The sequence below is a fragment of the Colius striatus genome, chromosome Z (assembly GCF_028858725.1).
Source record: "Colius striatus isolate bColStr4 chromosome Z, bColStr4.1.hap1, whole genome shotgun sequence".
Lineage (NCBI taxonomy): Eukaryota > Metazoa > Chordata > Aves > Coliiformes > Coliidae > Colius > Colius striatus.
In genome coordinates this window covers 32,330,707-32,353,211 of record NC_084790.1, presented here as the reverse complement: position 1 = coordinate 32,353,211, position 22,505 = coordinate 32,330,707, and the positions used below count along the sequence as shown (strand labels likewise).

General features: G+C 38.4%; 1 protein-coding gene across 1 annotated transcript in view; it reads right to left on the bottom strand.

Annotated features, from left to right (window-relative positions):
• SLCO4C1 (solute carrier organic anion transporter family member 4C1) overlaps positions 1-21,369 on the bottom strand; it is a 34,038-nt gene extending 12,669 nt beyond the window's left edge. Inside the window, exons 1-8 of the mRNA XM_062018881.1 lie at positions 21,156-21,369; positions 15,759-16,022; positions 10,002-10,196; positions 5,929-6,025; positions 4,950-5,071; positions 3,951-4,066; positions 3,532-3,676; positions 1,684-1,879 (exon numbers count right to left, since the gene is read on the bottom strand). Coding sequence (XP_061874865.1) covers positions 1,684-1,879; positions 3,532-3,676; positions 3,951-4,066; positions 4,950-5,071; positions 5,929-6,025; positions 10,002-10,196; positions 15,759-16,022; positions 21,156-21,369 — 1,349 coding nt within the window. The remainder of the gene's footprint in view (positions 1-1,683; positions 1,880-3,531; positions 3,677-3,950; positions 4,067-4,949; positions 5,072-5,928; positions 6,026-10,001; positions 10,197-15,758; positions 16,023-21,155) is intronic.
• Between the last annotated feature and the right edge of the window lie 1,136 nt (positions 21,370-22,505).

Sequence of the window (22,505 nt, the reverse complement as noted above, 5' to 3'; positions counted from 1 at the left end):
CAACATCCTCATCATAAAGCTCAGGCAGTGTGGCTTGGATGAGTGGACAGTGAGGTGGATCGAGAGCTGACTGAATGACAGAGTCCAGAGTTCCACAGGGATTGGTTCTGAGGGCAGTCTTGTTCAACATCTTCATCTACGACTTGGATGAGGGGACAGAGTGTACCCTCAGCAAGTTCACTGATGACACCAGACTGGGAGGACTGGCTGATTCCCCGGAAGGCTGTGCTGCCATTCACTAGGATCTCGACTGGCTTGAGAGTTGGGCAGAGAGGAACCACATGAGGTTCAACAAGGAAAAGTGCAGAGTCCTGTGTCTGGGAAGGAACAACCCCATTCACCAGTACAGGCTGGGGGTTGACTTGCTGGAAAGCAGCTCTGCAGAGAGAGACCTGGGAGTCCTGATTGATAATAAACTAACCATAAGCCAGCAATGTACCCTCGTGGCCAAGAAGGCCAATGGCATTCTGGGTTGCATCAAGAAGAGTGTGGCCAGTAGGTCAATGGAGTTTCTTCTCCCCCTCTACTCTGCCCTGGTGAGGCCTCATCTGGGGTACTGTGTCCAGTTCTGGGCTCCTCAGCTCAAGAGGGACAGAGAAGTGCTGGAGAGAGCCCAGCGCAGGGCCACCATGATGATCAGGGGTATGGAACATCTTTCATACGAGGAAAGGCTGCAGAGACTGGGGCTGTTTAGTCTGGAGGTGACTGAGGGGTGATCTTATTAACATTTATAAATATTTAAAGGCTGGATGTCAGGAGGTTGGGACATCCCTTTTTTTCTATAGTAGATAGTAACAGGACAAGGGGTAATGGGATGAGGCTGGAACACAAAAAGTTCCACTTAAACATAAGAAAAAACTGTATCACCGTGAGAGTGAGGGAGCAGTGGCACAGGTTGCCCAGAGGGGTTGTGGAGTCTCCTTCCTTGGAGGTCTTCAAGACCCGCCTGGACATGTTCCTATGCGACCTGATCTAGGTGACCCTGCTTCTGCAGGGGGGTTGGACTAGATGATCTCTAAAGGTCCCTTCCAACCCCTACCATTCTATGATTCTATGAGGTACTCACAGCCCCTTTGGCGAACTGCCTAACCAGCCTCATAGTAAAGAGCTTCTTCCTAATATGTATCTAAGTCTACCCTCTTTCAGTTTAAAGCCATTCTTTCTTGTCCTGTCTCTACATACCCTTGCAAAAAGTCCTTCTCTGGCTTTCCTGTAGGCCTCCTTTAGGTACTACCAGAGGCTGCCATAAAGTCTCCCCACAGTCTTCTCCTCCTCACCAAGAATAGATGCAGTGTACCTCAGTGTGCTATAATTAAATTGGTGTAGATTCCTTCCAGGAACAAACTGCCCAGGTTGTCAAGAGTTGGCTATTACGATACAAAAGATATGCTACTTCTAGAGAGATACAAAATTAGCTGTATTCAATACTATGGCTACTGCACTTAGAAGGGTCACAGAAGCTGTGAGTTTTTGTCAAGCAAGACCAGTCTTCTCAGAACATTTTGCACCAATCATTACCTTTTCTTAGTCATGTGTTACATAAAGATTCCATGAACTAAAGTTCCACAACATTTCCATTTCATAAATCTAAGCAAAATATGACATTTTTAAAGGTTTTATATTCTGTTATGTAACATTTTAAACATTAATATCAAATTCAAGAATGTATTAAAATATATTTACCCATTATATGTTTCAGAGACACCTGCGAAAGGTTCATTCCCACACTTAGCAAATAAAAACACTGTGTTTAATAGTAGGGCCACAGAACAAGTGCCTATAATGAACTTGATTATGCTTTTGCAATCCATTTTGCACTTGGAAACCAAGATGCCACTTATGATTTGGCCTAGTGCTGCTGCTGGAATTAATACAAGTCCTAGAGGAAAACAAGACATCAGCAATTATATAAAAAAGCAGCATACGAAGCATTTTGCAGTGCAATATGTTGAGAAAAGATAAAAATAAAATAATCACAAGTTACCTGTATCTTAAGATGCAGTCCATGTGATGCCATTTTCAAGCCATACTACCAGAACTGGTTGGCGTAAGTAACTTATTCTACCCTCACACCATCTTTAGCCTTTCCAGAAGTTCAAGTTGACAGTGTAATTTATTTAAATTTATAATAATTTATAGAAAGATTTTTAAAGTCTAGATCAGTGGGTCAGTTTTACTGTTATAGTCCATAATGATGTCACCTCTTTGCACTACTAGAACTCCAAATATGTATCAGAGCATTTTATATGTCTAATCTACAATACAACACAGACAGCGTAACTTATGCTAGACTGATAATTTTGAGGATAATTCAGGCACAGTGGCAGAACTACAGGCCAAATCCCCATAGTCAAAGGTAGCTTAAATAGATAATGTGGTCATTTGCAATGCTTAGACTAGCTAGCTCAAGTAGCTCAATTAGTTCAGGTACAGCTGGCTTTCCACGTTAAGTACAGGCATTTCTTTAAAGCAGTACATTTGATTATGGATATTTTCAACTCAAATCTAGACAAGGTCTATAGTCAAAATGGAACATTCAGCTTTACACTTTCTTTGGACTACTGTTTAATAATTGAGCATGTATTTGAACGTATTTCTACGTAAAACTTGCATACACTGTCTTTTGAAGTACTAATGTCTGAGTAGTGACAGCACTATCTATTATTATTCAGGGGGTTAAGTAATTCAGAAAGTCTCTCACAAACATTTTTGCTGGAGAAAAGAGCACTTCAATTAGCATATGCTTTTACTGTAGCACTATACAGCTGAAGTAATTTAGCAGGACACGTTCCAGAAATATTAAGTTTGTCATATCCCAATCATCTGTTGGCCTATCTGCCTTGATGGGTTGCCGTTTCTCAAATGCAATTGTCTCAGAGTTAATACTCTAACCGTATCTACTGCAGTTCTTACACCAGATTTTTCTATTTATCTCTACAATACCCAGCTTTTCATAGCCTTCCTCTGTTCTATTACTTCTACATATCACGTAATAGGAATAACTGACAGTAAACCAAGTACAGAAGCAGGTACACAGTAGTTTTAAAAAGTATCCTAATGTGATTTTATCAGAAGCTCTCTCATTATCATTATGACTGAATTGAAGACCAGAAAAACCAAGTCAACCCCCTTCTTGAAGTAAACACATTTTTCCAGTAGTCTTTCTTCTTGCTTCCTTTAGTAGCTGACTTTAAATGAAGAAAATGAAAAGTTTTTCACCAAGAATAAGAAAAGAATAAGTTAGTTCCAGCAGCATGCAGAAGTCTCATTCTACTTCAAATGATAGTCTTCTGAATGTACAGACCCCAAGTAGATTTGCACCCTTGAATTAATCACCAGAGTTTTTATAGGGCAGGCAAAACCAATATGAAAATATCAGTTATACTGTGAAAACTGGATTTCATGTAAGAATACTCACAAATTTATCAAACACGAGACACCTATATAAGCTTCCACCTATATAAATCACAGCTCTGTAAATTAGGTGATTGGTACAATAAATTTAAGACTTAAAAATGAAAACCATAGTACCTCCAAGAGTTGCTGAAATACTCGATGTCTTTCCAAACTGATTTTCTATAAACTTTGGTAGAAATGTGGCAAAGCCAGTGGCAACTAAAGCTTCTGAAGCACTGGCCATTATTAGACTTAAAAGCACTGGATTCTTCAGCAGTATCTAGGGGAGAAAAGTAACTTAACACTCAAGAAATTACTTGATTGTAGTACTATGTAGATAGAAGTCACAATATTTTAAAGTAGATACTCACATGGAACTTCACTAACACGCTTTTTTCCCTTTAACAATCTTAAGCATCAATAAAATGAATATGCGTTGAATTATCAAGTAGCACTGGAGACTTCCACATCACAAAAGCAGCAAGTATCTTTCAAAACACTTAAATATTACCTGAAAAGGCATATCAGTTTCAGTAAATTCAAGATTTCCTTACCAGGAGAGCCATGGGAAAGTCTTTAAAACTTTTTCCAATATTCTTGGTTGCAACAAGAACCTCACTTCCATCATTATGAGTTTCGGATATTTTTTCAGCCTGTATTTTTGCAGTTCCTACAAATAGGTATATTTATTGACAACGTAAACATTAAACACCCGTGCTTTTACACTTTAAGCAAAGTAAGTGTTTCCTTTGCTTGGGAAAACTAGCTCAGACATTATTATTATACTATTATTACAAGTCTTCTTGAATAATTTATTGGTACACATTCGTAGAAAGATCAATAACGTATTGCTGTGTAAAGAATAGTTTGGCTGAAAGCATCACACTTCCATTGGAAGACCTTGGCTGTAAGAAGATACTATCAGGGATAATGTAACAATTCCAGGTTATCCTGAAGCCACTTTTAAATTTTCTTTTTAATTGTCCTCACATTTGCCCCCCGTGCCCTAATCATTGTTTCTTCTCCTCCATAATTTCTCTTTCCAGCTAAATATAGTAAGTATAACAAAATGCTCTTCCAAGGCATGCCTAGATAATAGCTACCTGAACAGAAATTATATTAAAATTATTCTTTTTATAAGACTGACCTGGGATACTTTGAGTCATGCTTTATTATTCCATTCAAAATAATAACAGATTAAACGACAATAAATGAGTAAAGCCAATGGAATCTCCTTATGATTCCTGGTGGGTGATATAGCAGCTTTAAATACAGTCCAGGGTGCTTAGCCCAAGCATATTCATAACTTTGACCATCAGTTTCCATGTTCTACCTGTTTCCAGTCCTACCATATATCATTACATACACAAGACCCTGACTCTAGCCCATTTGCCTTGTTTTAAAGTGTGTATACTGGATTTGAGGTACTTATCACGTTTTAGCCAATTAGCTGGGAAATATAATTGAAGAGGAATAAATCAATCCAGTAATCTACAACCCACAGGTATAAACAAATTTCCCCTCTCAAGAGGCCCCTTTGGTTAAACTGTTACCTGGTAGACGTTTTGGAAAGCATGAAAAAGGTATTATAAGAAGCCAAATCGCAAGAAAACATGCCAGAAATGCTATCCACCATGCTCCAAGCCAACGTGGGTCATCTTGATCCATCTGTGTACTGGAAAAACAATTTTGAAAAAGCACATTTACCATTCATCAATTCAAATCATTAATTTCATATGTCAGTGGTCTGGAATTGTTATTTTTAATAGTGGTTTAATAGAAAACCTTTGAGTATTGACATCTTCTTGTTTCCTACATGTATTAAATTTGTTATTTGCTTGTTCAAAGCACATTCATCAGCTCTGTTATAACAATATTGCATTCTATGAAGTACACCTTTCAACTCATTAGTCAAATTCATTCTAATTTAAAGGTTACCATTTGGCCCTGATGTCAATACTCTGTAGCACCATTAAGATACTGAAAAGGCTGCTTTTAGAATCTTCATAATCAATGAGTTATGCAATAGGCAATATTGAAATTCTGAATGCCATTGCACTGATTGCCCAAACATAGGAAATGAAAATGTAAATTAAGTTGCTGGATAGTAGTGCAATTTTGTAACATGATTTTTTTTGAATAGTGGACTATTCACTGAACTGGTAGATCTCATATCCTACCTCATAGAAACTTTTTTGCACAAGAGATGCAACAGTGGCAATCTAACTAAATAAGCAACTAATCAAAAGACAGTATTTTTGGTTAATCATCTTTAAAACAGACAATATCTCAAAAAACTAGAAATAATGTTTGCATTAAAAAGACAGTTTCACACACAATGGAAAGTGGAGTGGCTACTCACTGTGGGAAATAACTTGTGAATGCAACTTACTATCAAGTTAAAGAAGCTATTGAGAACCCAGTATTTTCATACCAAAAACTTTTTGTTCCTCACATGGAGGAAAGCTGAAGATGTTAACAAGAATTATCCAGAAAAGAAAAGAGAAGGCAAAAGACGAAGTTGTATCTTGCCTTTCTGGGATCTTTATATCAATATAAACATTAAGCAGCTGCCCTCCTAAGACATAGCCAATAGCAGGACCCAACAGGGACATGGCATAGCCAATTCCTAGAAGAGAAAATACCTCAAGTTCACAATACATTTTTTAAAGCTTTCTTTTTAAAAAAAATCTAAATGGATATCAGAACAAACAGTTTCTGTATTTCAATCTCTTTAAACCTGTTCTTTCACAGTCATTAGACTAAAGCCATTGAAAACAAAATGTGTATCTGTCCCTCAAGATGAAAATTTGAAGTTCTTATTAAAAGCTGCAATTCAGACATTCAGCTAAAGACACTTCACTGACAGCACCTTTATGCATTATCAGATTGCTTTTTGCACATCTTGTGCCTACAATCACCAAGCTAGCTTACAAAAAAATGTTAAGTGAGCTTGTTACAAGCACCACTTGTTAATAGTACTTGCCCACAATCTTTAGGAACCTACCTATTAAATTTTATTTTGAATCTTGAGTTTGGGACCTGCCAAAACCTGAAGCCAGAGTTCCATTAAAACTTTTGTCTAGAGTAACATCTGTCCTTTGAGCTTATACCACTTCAATCATATCACAGAATCATAGAATGGTAGGAAAGTACCTTTAGAGATCATCTAGTCCAACCCCCCTGCAGAAGCAGTTTCACCTAGATGAGGTCACATAGGAACATGTCCAGGTGGGTCTTAAAGATCTCCACGGAAGGAGACTCCACAACCCCTCTGGGCAGCCTGTGCCACTGCTCTGTCACCCTCATAGTAAAACAGTTTTCTCTTATATTTAAGTGGAACTTTTTGTGTTCCAGTTTCACCCCACTACCCCTTGTCCTGTTGCTAGCTAGTATAGAAAAAAGGGATGTCCCAATCTCCTGACACCCACTTCAATTTATTGATATAAGCCTTAAAAAACAAAGCTAGGACTATTAACAGCTACTGACAGTTCTAAAAAAAGCCACACAAAACTCTGCTGGCATAACTATATCCTGCTAAAAAGCACTCAGATCTATCAATTTTTTTTAGCCTTTGGATAAGATTTTCCCAATGTCACAGTAGCCTCCCTAACCTACCAGCCAGATTTCTGCAGCACTTCAGCACTGCTGACAGGAGCACGATCTCTGTACATCAAAGGCTGTGACTAATAGCAACTAGATCTGCCTCAATTTTTGGCAAGATATACAACCCTACTGCTGATATTCTATGCTTCTCTCCAGGCTGAAGAATCTAGATTTATCACTTGTTTCCAAAGTGAACGGATACTGACTATTTAGTATTATTTCACTCTCTTTAGACAGCAAGAAGGAACAAGGAGGGAAGAAGACACTGAGAGGGGTGCAAGAAGGAGAAAGGATGAACAAGAGGATACTCATACATCAGTAGTTCAAAATAAATACTGAGCTTGTGAATTCCATTTTTTCCTGCATTTTATAGATAACAATATGATCATAGGAGCCTTCTGAGTTAAGCCCACATTCATCTTAAAGAACTTCAAACCTAGCTTAGAAGGTGCTTATTTCCTTCTACAGATTATTCATTAGTATTAGGAAGTGCTTAACTTCTCTTTGGATGTAGATGTCTCAGTAAGACAAGAAACAGTCTTCATGAAAATGCCCCCAATTTCAAAAGAGAAAGAAACTGCCAGCTTATTAGTTGCAAGCTTATAGACTAAGATTCGAACAGATATTTACAGATACTAGCAGAGAGTTTTAAGGGAGGTGTTTTTGCTGTTTTGCATAAGCCTTCTTGCACTGGGCAAAGCAACACAATATATATTAAATCCTTAACACATAGCACAAAACCAAGAAAAAGCATTAAGGCTTAATGTACATACCTGTATATTCACTTGTATTATAGTTTTGTTATATTAGGCAGAATACATTGTTGTTCTGACCTCAGCAGTGGTCTGAATGTTGCACAAGCATTAATTTATTATATCAGTATGTTTTATAGGGCAAGAAAGACGACCCAGGAAACTACATGCTGGTCAGCCTCACCTCCATCCCTGGAAAGGTGATGGAAGAACTCGTCCTGAATGTAGTCACTAAACATATAAATTAAAAGATCATTATCAGGGGGCGTCAACATGGATTCATCAAGGGGAAATTCTGTTTGACCAACATGATAGGCTTCTATGAGTGCATAACCGGCTGGCTAGATGAGGGGAGAGAAGCAGATGTCATCTACCTTGACTTCAGCAAGGCTCTTGACACCGTCTCCCACAACATCCTCATCAGAAAGCTCAGGCAGTGTAGCTTGGATCAGTGGATGGTAAGGTGAATCGAGAGCTGGCTGAATGACAGAGCCCAGAGGGTGGTGATCAGTGGCACAGAATTGAGTTGGAGGCCTGTGGCCAGTGGAGTTCCACAGGGATGGGTTCTGGGGCCAGTCTTGTTCAACATCTTCATCAACGACCTGGATGAGGGAACAGAGTGTACCCTCAGCAAGTTTGCTGATGGACACCAGACTGGGAGGAGTGAATGATTCCCCAGAAGGCTGTGCTGCCATTCAGTGGGATCTCGAACAGCTTGAGAGATGGGCAGAGAGGAACCTCATGAGGTTCAACAAGAACAAGTGCAGAGTCCTGCAACTGGGGAGGAACAACCCCATGCACCAGGACAGGCTGGGGGGTTGACCTGCTGGAAAGCAGCTCTGCAGAGAGAGACCTGGGAGTTCTGATTGATAGTAAAATGAGCATGAATCAGCAATGTGCCCTCATGGCCAAGAAGGCCAATGGCATCCTGGGATGCATAAAGAAGAGTGTAGCCAGTAGGTCAATGGAGGTTCTTCTTCCCCTGTTCTGCCCTGGTGAGGCTTCATCTGGAATACTGTGTCCAATTCTGGGCTTCCCAGCTCAAGAGGAACAGAGAACTGCTGGAGAGAGTCCAGCACAGGGCTACCAAGATGATCAGAGGACTGGTACATCTTTCATATGAGGAAAGGCTACAGGAACTGGGGCTGTTTAGTCTGGAGAAGAGGTGACTGAGTGGTGATCTTATTAACATTTATAAATATCTAAAGGGTGGATGTCAGGAGGTTGGGGCATCCCTTTTCTATGGTATTTAGCAAGAGAACAAGGGGTAATGCGATGAAGCTGGAATACTAGAAGTTCCATTTAAATAATAATCAAAACTATTTTACTGTGTGGGTGAGGGAGCAATGAACCAGATTGCTCAGGGAGGTTGTGGAGTCTCCTTCCTTGGAGGTCTTTAACACCCGCCTGGACAGGTTACTGTGTGACCTGATATAGGCGGACCTGCTTCTGCAGGAGGGTTGGACTAGGTATCTCAAAAAGTCCCTTCCAACCCCTACAATTCTGTGATTCTATGAAAGAAACTACCTCAGTTTTGTCCCCTAAAAATATTGACTTAGTCTAGAAAATAATCCAGGAATCCAAGACCCTTTGACTTTCTCTGGAGAGTTACTAATATAGCTAATCTACTTGTATAAGCTTAAACCTCAAATGGCGGAAACAGCAAATATATTCGTAGCCATAGAAAATACACTTAGATTGAAAGTAACTTGGCAGTAAAGACACATATAACCCAGAGAATGCTGGAAAGGTTAAAAAACATTGCTAAGAATCAGTATTCATTAGTTTTCAAACAACCCCACAGTAAGACAAACACATTCTCCATGTTTCTAGGCAATCTCTTTTCAATTAAATACTTTCAATACTTTCAGTATTTCGTCCAGATAAAGTGAAGTTTAGCTACTGATCTGATACACAGTAGTTTTGAACACTAAAAAGCTAATTTTTGCTCCAATTTATTCTGTTGCTACCAGGTAGGCTACAACAATCACTTATCTCTTTAATTTACTGACATAAAAACCACAAGAGAGGTATACAAAGTATCCTTATATTCTGCAAAATAACTATTGAAAAGATGATACTTAGAGCAGACTAACATCTAACTTGCACAGTTAACTGATATACATGTACTTTATGCAGGTTAAGTATTAACAGTATTGATTTAATTAGAGAAATTCATATAATCATTTGGAAGACTTCACAGTCTATGATTTATCCAGATAATGTATAAAAAGCTTTAAAAATTACCTATATAAAGGGAAGACTTATGTTTGGGGACACTATCATCAATAAAAGCTGTCCCCAAAGTATATAGTGGAGTTCCTCCAACTCCCAGCAGTAGCTGTCCCAGGATAAAGACATACAGATAGTTGGAAAGTGAAGACTTTGTTCTGGCACTGCAAGTGAAGTTAGCAGAGCTTGTTCCTGTAATTTGACATGTGTCTGAAAAACAGAGAGAGTAAGACTTTTAAAATTTCTGTTACTCAGACACAGTCCAAGTGAGGAAAAACCTGTACTGAAAGCCAAAAATACATACGAAGTGCTGTTTATGTCAGGGTCCCATTTTAATTTTTGGGCCTACTAATATATACTATATAACAATGACCTAACCTTCTAAAGCAACATTGTATCTGCCAAAAGAAATATCATGGCTTGATTTTTGTTTTCTTATCAGGAGAGAAAGATGGGTGTAAGCCTTATTAAAACATTTTGGCTTGCTGAAAGCATTACTGACCACGTATATGCAAAAATCCACAAACTATCAAATGATCATTCAAAAGGTTACTGAACACTCCTATTTCATTTTGTTCTTGTATCTTATATTGATTCTGATGAGCAATAACAACAACTTCCACTCTTAAGTGACAGAGCAGCCTGAACAATCTGAGGAACCCTTGACTACAGAAGAATAACGTGCAGTCAGTAATAAAGACACATAATACATACACTATTTTGACAGGCATTTCCCTAAAAAAGAAAAAAAATAAGTCTCTCATTGAGAATACACTGCCATATCTCCAGGAGAAGTTGATGTAGACTCCATACTTGTCCACACATGCATGCATACAGTGTAGCAGGAGTAGAACAGTCTACAGCTGCCTCTACTCCTGTAATATTCAGCACTATGAAATAAAGACAAGCAGTATGTTTTCTCTTGTCTCTTCCTATTGTTATCATTGCACTTGTAGTAGCAGACAGTCCCAAGTGACAAGATGAAAAAGATGATCATGGTTATTTCCAGGTTTTTCCACAAAAAAACTACAATCCTAGGGAAAAGGATAAATTCTTCAGTTTGGTAGAAACAAACAAATACATGAAAACACCCTTCAGATCAGACAACCAGACTAATCATTTCTCAATACCTTGCTACAAAATTATTATATTGTTCTTCTCAGGTCCTTTCATATTTGAGAACACATCTTACTTAAGCAAAGGGCCAGCTTATTCATACTTTGGGCTCATAAGACATAAAACAAAAAGAAGTACTTGCCACACAGCAGATATTTAAAGATAATTGCCTACACAGATTTTATAAATGTACCCATGGACATCACGCCCTTTCTCCAGAAGGATCAGCACCATAGTGGTGGTGGCATCACATTTCACACAACAGGTGATCCAGTGCTGTTGGACAGAAGCTGGCTAATACAGAGTAACAGGAAAACCTCACTTTAAGGAAAGAGTCATTGAAATGTTCCTTCCTTTCCACTTAGGAACAATTCTCACTTTAATGCTCTACTGAAGTCACATGGGTAATCATTTTATTATGAATCACTACTCTGAAAATTAACTTTTAAAGTATACTTTCCATTTACTGCCAGTTTGCTTTCTTTAGCAATATTCCTCTTCTCTGCAGGAAATTAAGTCTAGAAGCAGGTTAACTTTGTGCATTTCTCACACACAGTATCTAAAACTATGTCCAACAATACCTTGTTAACATACACATATTCATATAGAGCACATACATGGCATATACCTGCAGTTTCAAGTTAGCCTCTAATATCTATTGGGCAAGTTTAACCCAGCATTTAGTTAGTTATTTCATCGTAGTACACAAACATCTTTTTAAAGTATACACACCAGAAAACTAGTAATGCAGAGCAAGAAAATGCCATGAACAATGTTAAACAACAAAAGTGTAGTCTAATTTCAGATTTAGAAATAGCTTCATGAAATAAGATTACCTATGGTAACAGCAGTCAAAGTCTTGATAGACTGTGGTTTTTCATGAATCCCCATCCCCACCCTGATGTCTATTTACGTTAATCTAAAAATCTGTGCCATTGTGTAACTAACTTATTATAGCCTCTATCTCCTTCAGTTTTCTAGCTCTTCTGTTTATGGGTCCTGGGAAATTTCTCAATCTTAATATAAGAAAAGCTTATCACACTAGTTTGTTTTCAGAATCACATAATCATGTCTAACTATAAAATTAAGAGAACTATCAATATGCACTGTATTGTAACTATAATAATTTTATTTGTATCAGCTATTAGATTTTTTTATTATTATCGAAGCCAACAAGTACACATACGTTACTGAGTAGAGTCATGGACGATATTTCGTGTTTCCAACAAACAGTTTAAAAGCAAAGATGATTTACCAGAAAAATACACAATTATTTTAAACCATTATAAGTCAAAGGCACCATTCATGTCATCCCTCTTCTTGTATTAGTCCAAGGCTTAAGCAGATTGGTGACACATGTTAAATCTAACCTGGATTAGACTCACAAGCCTGTTTGCTGCTGTCGTAAGAACGGTAGAGAAGGAAGGCACTGGCTTTTACATGATCAAGAAAGTCTCATCTCAGATAAGGCAAGCTCTGGAAGAGGCTCAAGAAGGCCAGATAGCCATTTTTAACTACCTTTTTGCATTACACCTTTTTTCCCTTCTAAAATTCAGTGGATTAGACTTGTCTTTTAAAGAGCAGAACTGTATTAAAGGCAACCTCATCCAATGGAGTTAGTTATTACGAACCTTCTTGCATATTTTAATCTAACATCTACCTGAATTCAAGCTACACAGAGATCAAAATATTTCCAAATTTCTAATGCAACATAGTAGCCAGGAGGGTGTAATCAACTGTGAGATGTTTAAGCAATTTTAAGATAGGTCATGACTAGTTTTACTGACATCATAAACTACAGCCAGTAGGTGTATGGAGGTTTTGTTTTCTGGGAGGCAGGGAACAGTTTAAAGGGAGTTGTGAGGAATAAGATATAAGGAATAGTTTTGTTTCTATTCCTTTTTAAACTTAAAAATCTCTTTCCCCTTTAAGCCTTGAACAGGAAGTTCACTCAAAACTCCATAAATATGCTGAATGAAGATTAACTTCTAAGTGATATAGAGAACTAGATCTGTGCAGAGAACAGCAGTGCTGTCCAATATTTGATTAATCAAATCTTCTCCCTCAGAGAGGAAAATAAACAGGAAAACCGCAGACATACTGATAGTGCAAGAAAAAACAGTCAAATTAGAGGCTGTCATCACACATTCTATCACCAGTCTTCTTCACTCTTCAGTAGTCCTTGGCATGTTCTGGGAAGATCAATTAATGTCCTTCCAAGATGATTCACTAGCTCTCAGATGCTAAGTGACTTATCAACTGAGTTTCCAGAAGAAAACAAAACTGAAGAAACATGTTCAAGTCATTCTCTCTCGTCTCAAATCACAGCACACATATTTAAATTTACATGGCTAACACTTGTTATTAACAGAGATATTTCCATTTTACGAATACATCATTCACATCTTTACTGAAGGGATTCAAGTAGGTAGAGGTGTCAGGAAGGTGTCCAACTTCCTAATCTAAAACTCAAATGCAGACCAAGTTGCTCAGGATTTTACTAAGCAGGGTCTGTGTAAAATCTCTCAGAGACACCGACTGAAGAGTCTGAATAATCTGTTCCAGTGCTTGACTGTCTTCACATATATGGTATCTTTCATGTGTCAAGATCCACATTTCATATTTTCTGTAACAGATATCTTCAACAAATTTTAGGATGTTTCAATAAGATCTGAGACATAAGTTTAAAAGTGCATTGCTTATAGTATCTGCAGTTTTTACAGTTTTTTGTACTGTCTACAGGTAACCAAATGTAGACTTGTCTCGTTATAAATACAACACTAGATGGAGCTCCTGACCACAAATACCAGAGCCAGCCGAGACACTAACGACCCAATGTAACGTAAGAAAGTTATCATAATAAATAGCTGGTTACAGGTAGGTTACAAATCTGAATCTGAAACCTTTTTGGAAATTACAAAAAAAACCATGTTTGCCGTTCCTAAATATTTTTGTAAATGGATAAACCACTGGTTAGCTCTCTCAATACAAAACGGATTAAACTATTTCTAAAGGGTGTTACTATGATAAATATTTCCAATGAAATTTATAGAGTAAGATTTGTATATCCTCAGAATAAAATTAAATTAATATCTCTAGGTAAAACAGTAAGTTCCAGGAAGTTTATAAGGCTTATGCTGGAGGCTAGATGTATTTTATATTCCAGATTAGAACTATTAATTAACCTGGCCACCAATTTAAACACTGCAGTCAACTACACTTTGAAGTTTTAAGTACAGTGAATTTCACCTGCAGCAAATACAACAGATGAACATAAATAATCAAGTAACCAACTACGAGCTGTTAGAAAAATGAATTAGGTGCTAGATTTTAATACAGAGCATCAAATAAAGGAGTTTACTCACAATACATTAACACCTCTATAAACTACTCATTTAGACAAATAATAATTTTTTGAGGTGTGGTGCTATCAAGTTCTACAACTGCATGTACAGTTTAGAGCTTTTATCAACATTAGAACTAGCTAAACCAGACATCCTATAAAATCATGTACTATAGTTTACTTCACTGTTAAAAGATGCTATCGCACAGCACCTGAATTACATCAAGCCTGTCATGGTGCACACATTCCCTGCGTTCTGTGGACAATTGTCTTTGATAGTGTTCTGTCTAAGTCAGCTTAAGTCCTTAAATCTGCTCACCACAGTTGTAGCATAGGTACCTGCATTACAGTAGTCAACACAGCTTGAAATCAGTCGTCTCACAGTACCATGGAGCAAACATGTTCCACTTAAAATTTCCACTACAGCATTTAGCTCATGGATGTGTATGACATAGTTAATGCTTAAAAAACCCTAATTTGAGAATCAAAAATTGGAAGACTGAGAATTTTCCATCAGATTGCTTAATAGCTGATTATTTCAGTGAGCACTCTAATATGCTTAGTCACTGAAAGCATAAATCTGATTAAGCACTGCAATAACAATTAAGACTACCCTAAAAGATTAAGTCATTCTGCTTTAAACATACCTGGATGTTTATGAGTTACATGTGTGTCACTAAGCTGAGATGCCAATCAGCATTGAGCACACTGAAAGTCTTGGTTTATGGCAAAAGACATGCAAAGTCTCTGTGAGATGGCTACTCCCAGGATTTCAGTACTGTTGCTTCCATCTTTACTTCAAAGAAAGCCACAAGTTTTAATGAGCATTTTAGAAAAGTTTGGTGAAACTTTTTAATGAATTATTCAAGACATGTTTAATAGTTCAAAACCCATCACAACTGCAACATGCCATCACCTTTCAACATGAAGACAGTAAGTTTAACAGCTTTCCATTAATATTTACTCTGCACTACTGATCTAAATTGCATTCCTATTCACAAAAAAATGCCAGATCATTTTTTACTCAAGATGAATTAATGGCATTGATCAATGAAAGTCAAATTGTTGCTTATGAGGATGAACTGATGTTGACATTCACAATTCTCTAAAAAGGAAAGTTCACAAAGCAGAGACAACTCTTGAATTTTTATGTATTTCACAGAATCGGGTTTTTTTTCAAGTGCTAGAGATGAAACCTTATTTTTAGAACTTAGACAAAGACTAACTATGTTGTACTAAATTACGAGATGCACCACACCACTACAGAGATTTTTTTTTTTTTAATAATCTTTTAAGTATATGGTTAAGCTTACCTTCAAGTTTAGCTCCATAGTGGTAGTTTCCACTACTGAAGTGTGGTAAGGAAAATACAAGTGAGCCCAATCCTAGCATAAATGCTGAGAAGGCAAGCCATCGTGGTTTGTGTCCTCTTTCTCCAAAGAAAGATACAAACAGTGACAACATACAAAAAGCAATGTCATAGCTCGCAGAGATTAAGCCAGTGAGAAAACTGTTTAACTCATAACGCTTCTCAATTGTTGAGATACTAATGTTAATCAGGCCGTTTACCACAATACCTACAAAAAAAAAAAAAAAGAAAGATACTTAGTCAGAGGTAATTTAATTTTATAAGAGTTGCAAAGGTAAACTTACAATTATATGATAGAAGGACTAAAATTAATTAATTTACAAAGCTATTTTTTAAGATTATTATTAGCTTTAAAATCCAGGTATATAGTGGATTCATACAGTGCCAACTTAAACCAGCCAAACTGCACAGGACCTATTCAACATCATTCTCTCCTGTGGGCATTAAAGATTCAACACATGTACTAAGCCAGCAAAATACCACGCCTCAAACTCTATTCATGTATTAAGGCTCCAGATTCAGTTTGAAGCACACACAGATTTCAAACAGAATTCATTACACTGTCATATGATACTGTACAAATTAACAGGAAATTGCTCAAGGTTATGACTTTCATTAGAATACAAGTTGTGACTGAAGCAAGTTCAGGACATAGCTTTCAAATAATTACTGTCAAACTAACATAATTTCCTCCCTGCCATCATGAAGGGGAGACAAAGTCTTTGAACAGACATCCTTCTCTTATCATACCAAAAAAAAAAAAAAAAAAAAAAAAAAAAAAGTAAAGCTATTTAAGAATACTTTTCAGTGGTTTCAGAGCAACTGAGGTGATTTAACAGAAAAAAAGTTTGCCAGTTTGCCTGCTGAATCTTAAGGTTCCCTGAAGCAGAAGCATAAGACAACCTAGAGAAAAGGCCTTACATAAGCTGCCCTACTTAAGCAAAGACAAACTCAAAAAGATCAATCCAAAAGGAGAAGCAAGCTACAATTGCTGGTACATGTTTATAAACACTATCCATTTTTTACAAAAATGCTCCCTGTAGACAGATTGTAGATGCTCTTCAATTCTGCCTCACATTCTGTTTGTATGTGGATCAAGTACCTAAACTCATAGGAGTTCACTTCCAGCAGTCCCACAACGGAATTCTATTACAAGTTAGATTAATAGATGTACTTTCTAACAGTGCCTGATTAATTTGGCTACCATGAACTGAACTGGGACCACAACAAAATATTTATCGTGGGAAAAAAAGTTAAAGTCTTAGAATCACAGTTGCAAGCAAGGTTCAGTGTTCTGTTACAGATGACTGATGAGCATCTCTCAAAACACAGGTTCTGTAGTTATCCTTCTTTCTAAAATTCAAACACTGTAAATTCTTTATTGTCATTCCAAGAACAAGACGATAGATGACTGGGAGCAGCAATGGATTTAGGTTAGTTTTCAACAAGCATTGCACCATCCAGAAGTGGAATTACAGAGGCTGAATTTCAACAGATCTGCCCAGACTGCTCTACATATTAAAAAAAACTATTACTCCGAAGTTTTCTTGTCAGTGCGATCCCCACTATAGCTAAACACTCCTACAATGAGGCAACCTTTGGCACAATCTGAATTTCCTAAAATCCTACTACAGCCTATTAATAAAGGATAACAATGTCACCTGTCAGTCTGACCATGACAGTCAAATGGGATTAACAGAATTATTCAGGTATTCCTCATATTCCATTATTTATATATTTGGCAGCTCTCTTTTCTTCTTAAGGAACATCGACTAAAGAACAATACTAGCATGAAGGAATGAACAAAGAAGTTTTTTCCCATTTGCCAGCACTTCAAGCATTTACTAAGGCTTTAAAACATTCATATGAAGTAGTTGTCTTCTAGTTCTGTAATCAGCTTGTTACACAGCACATTGTTTTTTACCTGTAGTTTAAGTTGCCACCTTTAATTTGCAGCCTAAAGGCCATAAAACCCTGCAGTTAATTTTATTGGATAATTAAGATTTCATCTGTAAAAATGTAGATGTGATGAATGGCAGCAAAACTTTTCCAAAGCCATCATCTAGTGATTAATCACTAAAGTCTCTTCAGGAAAGATAGAACCTGGCTGATACTAACTTGATCTAAGAAAAATATCCTATAAGGATATCTCAATGCTTAAACAGTACTACAGAAACAATTTTTTAAGTATTTTCATCCAAAACTTATTGTCCTGCCATATCTGTTAGAAGCTTAGATACAGTGTGTACTGACCCACAAAATCCAGATTAATCATAAACCAACTTCATTTGCTCTAATGAAAAACAAGAGTATTTTTTCTTCATCTACTTAACAAAAAAGTGCTCTACAGTTTTTATAAGCATGGTGACTTTAAAGCAGTGGTTTTCAGACACCTAATTAAAAAAAAAAAAAAAGGCACAGAGACAATTAAAGGGTCCTTCCAGTAACAATCTGATCAGAGTACAAACACTAGAGCTATCCAAAGTTTTGAGAGTATACTGAACCAGTCTCAAACAGTGGTTCTGTTGTTTTGTTTAATAAAATTATTACTGACATGAGATATAAACAGTCATTCTTGTAGTCAAAATAGGAAGACAGTTGTAGTAGCAAATGAAATAGAAGTTATGAACTGCAGCATATCCGTTTATTGTATTACAAGATGCAATCATAAATTTATGCAATTCTAAGTGCTATACAGAAAGCAGGTATTAGTCATGTAATCATGTTCTACACAAAGAAATGTTTTCTGTTCTGGAAATACAGGTTTCACATGTTCTTGAAACAGAAACAGTCAGAAATGAAGAGTTACGTTTCACCTGGAATCTTTTGAGAAGCTGAAATACTTTTCAGGTGGTAATGATGTCAACAACCTCTTTTCTAGGACAGCTAAAAATGACCTTATAAATACGCACCTCCAGTTGGACACATATACTCAAAAATCTACACATGTATCAGGTCACTGCATCTATTACTTTAACTTGTAAAATATCTGGTATAACAACTTCTATGTATCAAAAGTACGTTAAGGATTCCTTCATTATTCTTCAGTGCATTACAACAAACTTCCCTAGAGGTACAGTAGCATTAGCAATTTTTATAGATATATTTTAACTTCCTCTGTGATGGTTTGGAAGGTAAAATAAACACAGTCTGAGTACAGTAGTAGCTTGAGTAACTTCAAATTCCCAGTTTCTTCACGTGCTTTTATATAAACTCTGAAGCTGCAAGACCTGTATATCTTCACAAAATTTCACATGCAGTACTGAATTTCTTGTCCAGAAATGATTTTCGATATTTCTGCTTCTTAAAAAGAGTTGCAGCTTGAATCTTCAGTGCCCAATTTCCTTTCTACGATTGAGCCACAGGAAAGCTACTGGATCAGAAAATTCAGATAATGTATCATTAAGAATGCCACCAGGTCTAAAATAGCCACGTCTATGTTAGCTTTCAAAACAAGCAGCAGAAGTTGCCTTACATTAAGGCTCTAAATTTGAACTAGATTAGATAGGTACTTCTGAGGTCTGGCATATATCTACAGTTAGATAACAATACCTGGATTAGTGGCATAGCCAACACTCACAGCATCCTAAAAGGACTGTGATTCTTAGGATACAAGACCTTTTTGTGACTGAGAACCTATCCCCACTACCAGTGAGAGATAAAATTTAAATTACATCAAATCCATTATTCAGCATAGCAAAATAAATCTTAAGAAATATTGCTACAGTGCTAGAAATAGTCAAGATGTCTTGTCAAGTGTAATATAATACAAAACTTTTCAGTGTTGCATTCAGAGTATTTTTAGTTGTCTGTTTGTATTCTTAAGCTGTAAAGATATGCGTGCATGACCTAGAAATCTTCTACTACTCAGCTGCTATGGAAATCTGCCCTGTAGGTAGTTCTTCTATCCCTCCCTCTCTGTTTACTAAGTTAGAGAAAATAAATTTGAGCTAACAGCAAGACAGCTGCAACAATTATCACCTCCTGGTCCCACCAGCTGTAGCACGGCCTTTCAATACACTCAAGGAACAACCACCACTGGCCAAAAATCTCCAGATGTTTCTCTAAAACACGGGTACGCTGAGAAAAGACCAGATCTCAAACAGGCTGAAATCAGAAAGAGTTCACAGAAACATATACCGAGAAACAGTGAGTTCTTCTAAAGATTCTCCTAGCAACACAAGTAGTGGCCAGATCCTTATACATCTTCAGCACAACCTCCTGCTTCACTCTTCTCAAAACATCCCAATTATCTCTGTGTGGATCCAGGCAGGAATACAGCCATCCATATCTTGCATATCTTCAGTATAGGCTGCCTTCACTTCTAGTACCAAACACCATCTTCTACATTGCCCTCAACCTCTCTACAACTGTTTCATTATTTATGAGCAACACGGATGAGCGTGAAAGCTTTGTAATTTTTCAGGAAACAGAGTTTTCTTTTCTAGCTAATACAATAAAGTTGAAGGGTTCTGAATAGTAATCTAGTAGCTCCCTTTGACAAATAGCTTTACAAATCTCAAGTTTGTACATTTAGTATGCTAATGCTTCACTTCCCCCTCAGCCATTACTGCTACTTTCTAAGCCTCTGGTTTGCAAAGGTTCTAACCAATGTTTCTAAAGAAAACAAGATATCTGGACAAGAATAGCCAAAGCTTAACTATACAACTTAAGAGCAATCTAAACTCCTCAAAATTAAGTCATTAGTTAAATGTTAGAAAGATGGCTGCAGTGAGATCTACAGAACAAAGCCAGATTTTTTTAAAGCCATCTTAATTACCCAAAATCCCATATAACAATACCTAGATATCTTTTTTAATTGACAAGCAGATAACAAAGTTCATGCCAGGACACTACAACTTTGTCTCCCTGGCTCATACATCTCAATCTGTGAGGCACATATGGAGCACCATTTCCCTGTAACCAACAAAGGCACAATATAGACAAGGGGATGAAGCACTGAGCTGACAGGCTGACGGGACTGTGGACTCAGTAGTAGTCACAAAGGTAGGTAAGAAAAGAAAAAGAAAAAAAAAAAAGAAGGAAAGAGTCAAGTACAGCGGGTAACACTCCATGAGCAATTTCCCTATCCAGCACAAGGGTACTTTCTTAGTGAAGCCACTACTGTCACTTTTCAGCAACAGCACCAGACTCGGACAGCTGGAGTAATCCTGCATCTCCCCTTGCCCATCACCCCTGCTTTCTCCCCTGCCTTCCCCAGCCCAGGCTCTCATCTGGCCTGCCCCACAGCTACACAAAGCCAACAGAGATCAGCTCCGCAGGGGATGTGGAGAGTGGCAGCAGGGCTGCAGTTCTGGGCCAGGTGGTAGGGAAGGGTTACCTTGGAAGATAGCCAGGAGGCTGTAGGCAGCCAGGTAGCCCTCAGGATTGTTGCAGAGCTGCAGAGCCTTAGGGGCGAAGCGGCCCCACCCGCAGGGCCCCTCCTCAGCCTCAACGACGCTGGCGTCTGCCCCGGCGGGGTTCGCTTGGTACTGGCGGCCGAGGTCAGGGCTGGGCGGCTCAAACACCGGGTTCTCGATACCACCACCCTTCATAGCGCCCACGTGCCACAGCCCAGCACCAACTGCCAGCGACACCGGCCTGCAGTGCTCCTCTAAACACTACCGAGGGCGGGCCAGAACCGACGGGGACAGGTGGTGGCGCCTTTCCCCTCCTTCCGAGGAGGGCGGTGCGGTGCAGCCCGGCCCGCTCCGCCCCCGCCCCACCAAGGAACGCGTTCCAGTCGTCCCGCCGTCCGGCGAGACCCTCGTGTTGGCGGTGTCGCCGCTGAGGCCGCCCTGGGTCCTCGCCGCCTGCTCCCGCGCTTCAGCCGCGTCGACTGCTTGCCTCGGTGTGTCTGGCGGCCAGGGCAGCCTCACGTAGGGGAGAAGGATTCCTCCGCAACGGGAGCCACGCAACGTTCTTAGAGGCGTTTAACAGCGGGGGGGCAGGGCCTGGGCTGGGCGATGTTGGCGGCTCACCGCCACCGCGGCATTGTCGGGTAGCCGCGCTCTGAGCGCAGTAAATATAGCAGTGCACCCCAAAAAAAGTTCTCTTGAACATTTCTTCTCGGAAGCAAAAATGTTCCCCATAAGTGTTGGGAAAAAAGTACACGGGATTTTTTTTTTTTTTTCCAGATACGGTACTTTCCCACTTCAGGTAAGTGACTTGGCACGTGATCCATTTGGGCATGGAAATACATGTCCAACCAAAAAAAAGCCAACAACTGGACATGTGCAAATGACGTCCTCTGGAAATATTATTCCCCTACAGGAATAGTCTTTCTACAGGAAGTTTCCATCTGCAGGAGGTTCCAGTCATTGAACAAGTTACATCAGTTGCAGATATCAACCATGAGAGTTTGTCAAGCATACGAGAAACTGCCATGTTTGGTGTATTTTTGTGTAATTATTTTACTTACCTGTATATGAACAACTGGAATTAGTCCAGAGATAAGTTAGTCATCACCACTGGTGTTTATCTCTGGACAGTAAAAGTTTATTCTGAAGAATCCTCACACTTTCAAGAGTCTGAAACCTTTTATAGGCAAGTAAAATAAGAGTGAAACTGGAGACATGAGCAGTGGCTTTGGTTTTACAGTGAAAGCCAGGACATCCTCCTGAATTCCCAAGCATCCTCATTTCCCTTGATGTCACAGCTCTTCAGATAGAAGCCACATATTCATGTAGTA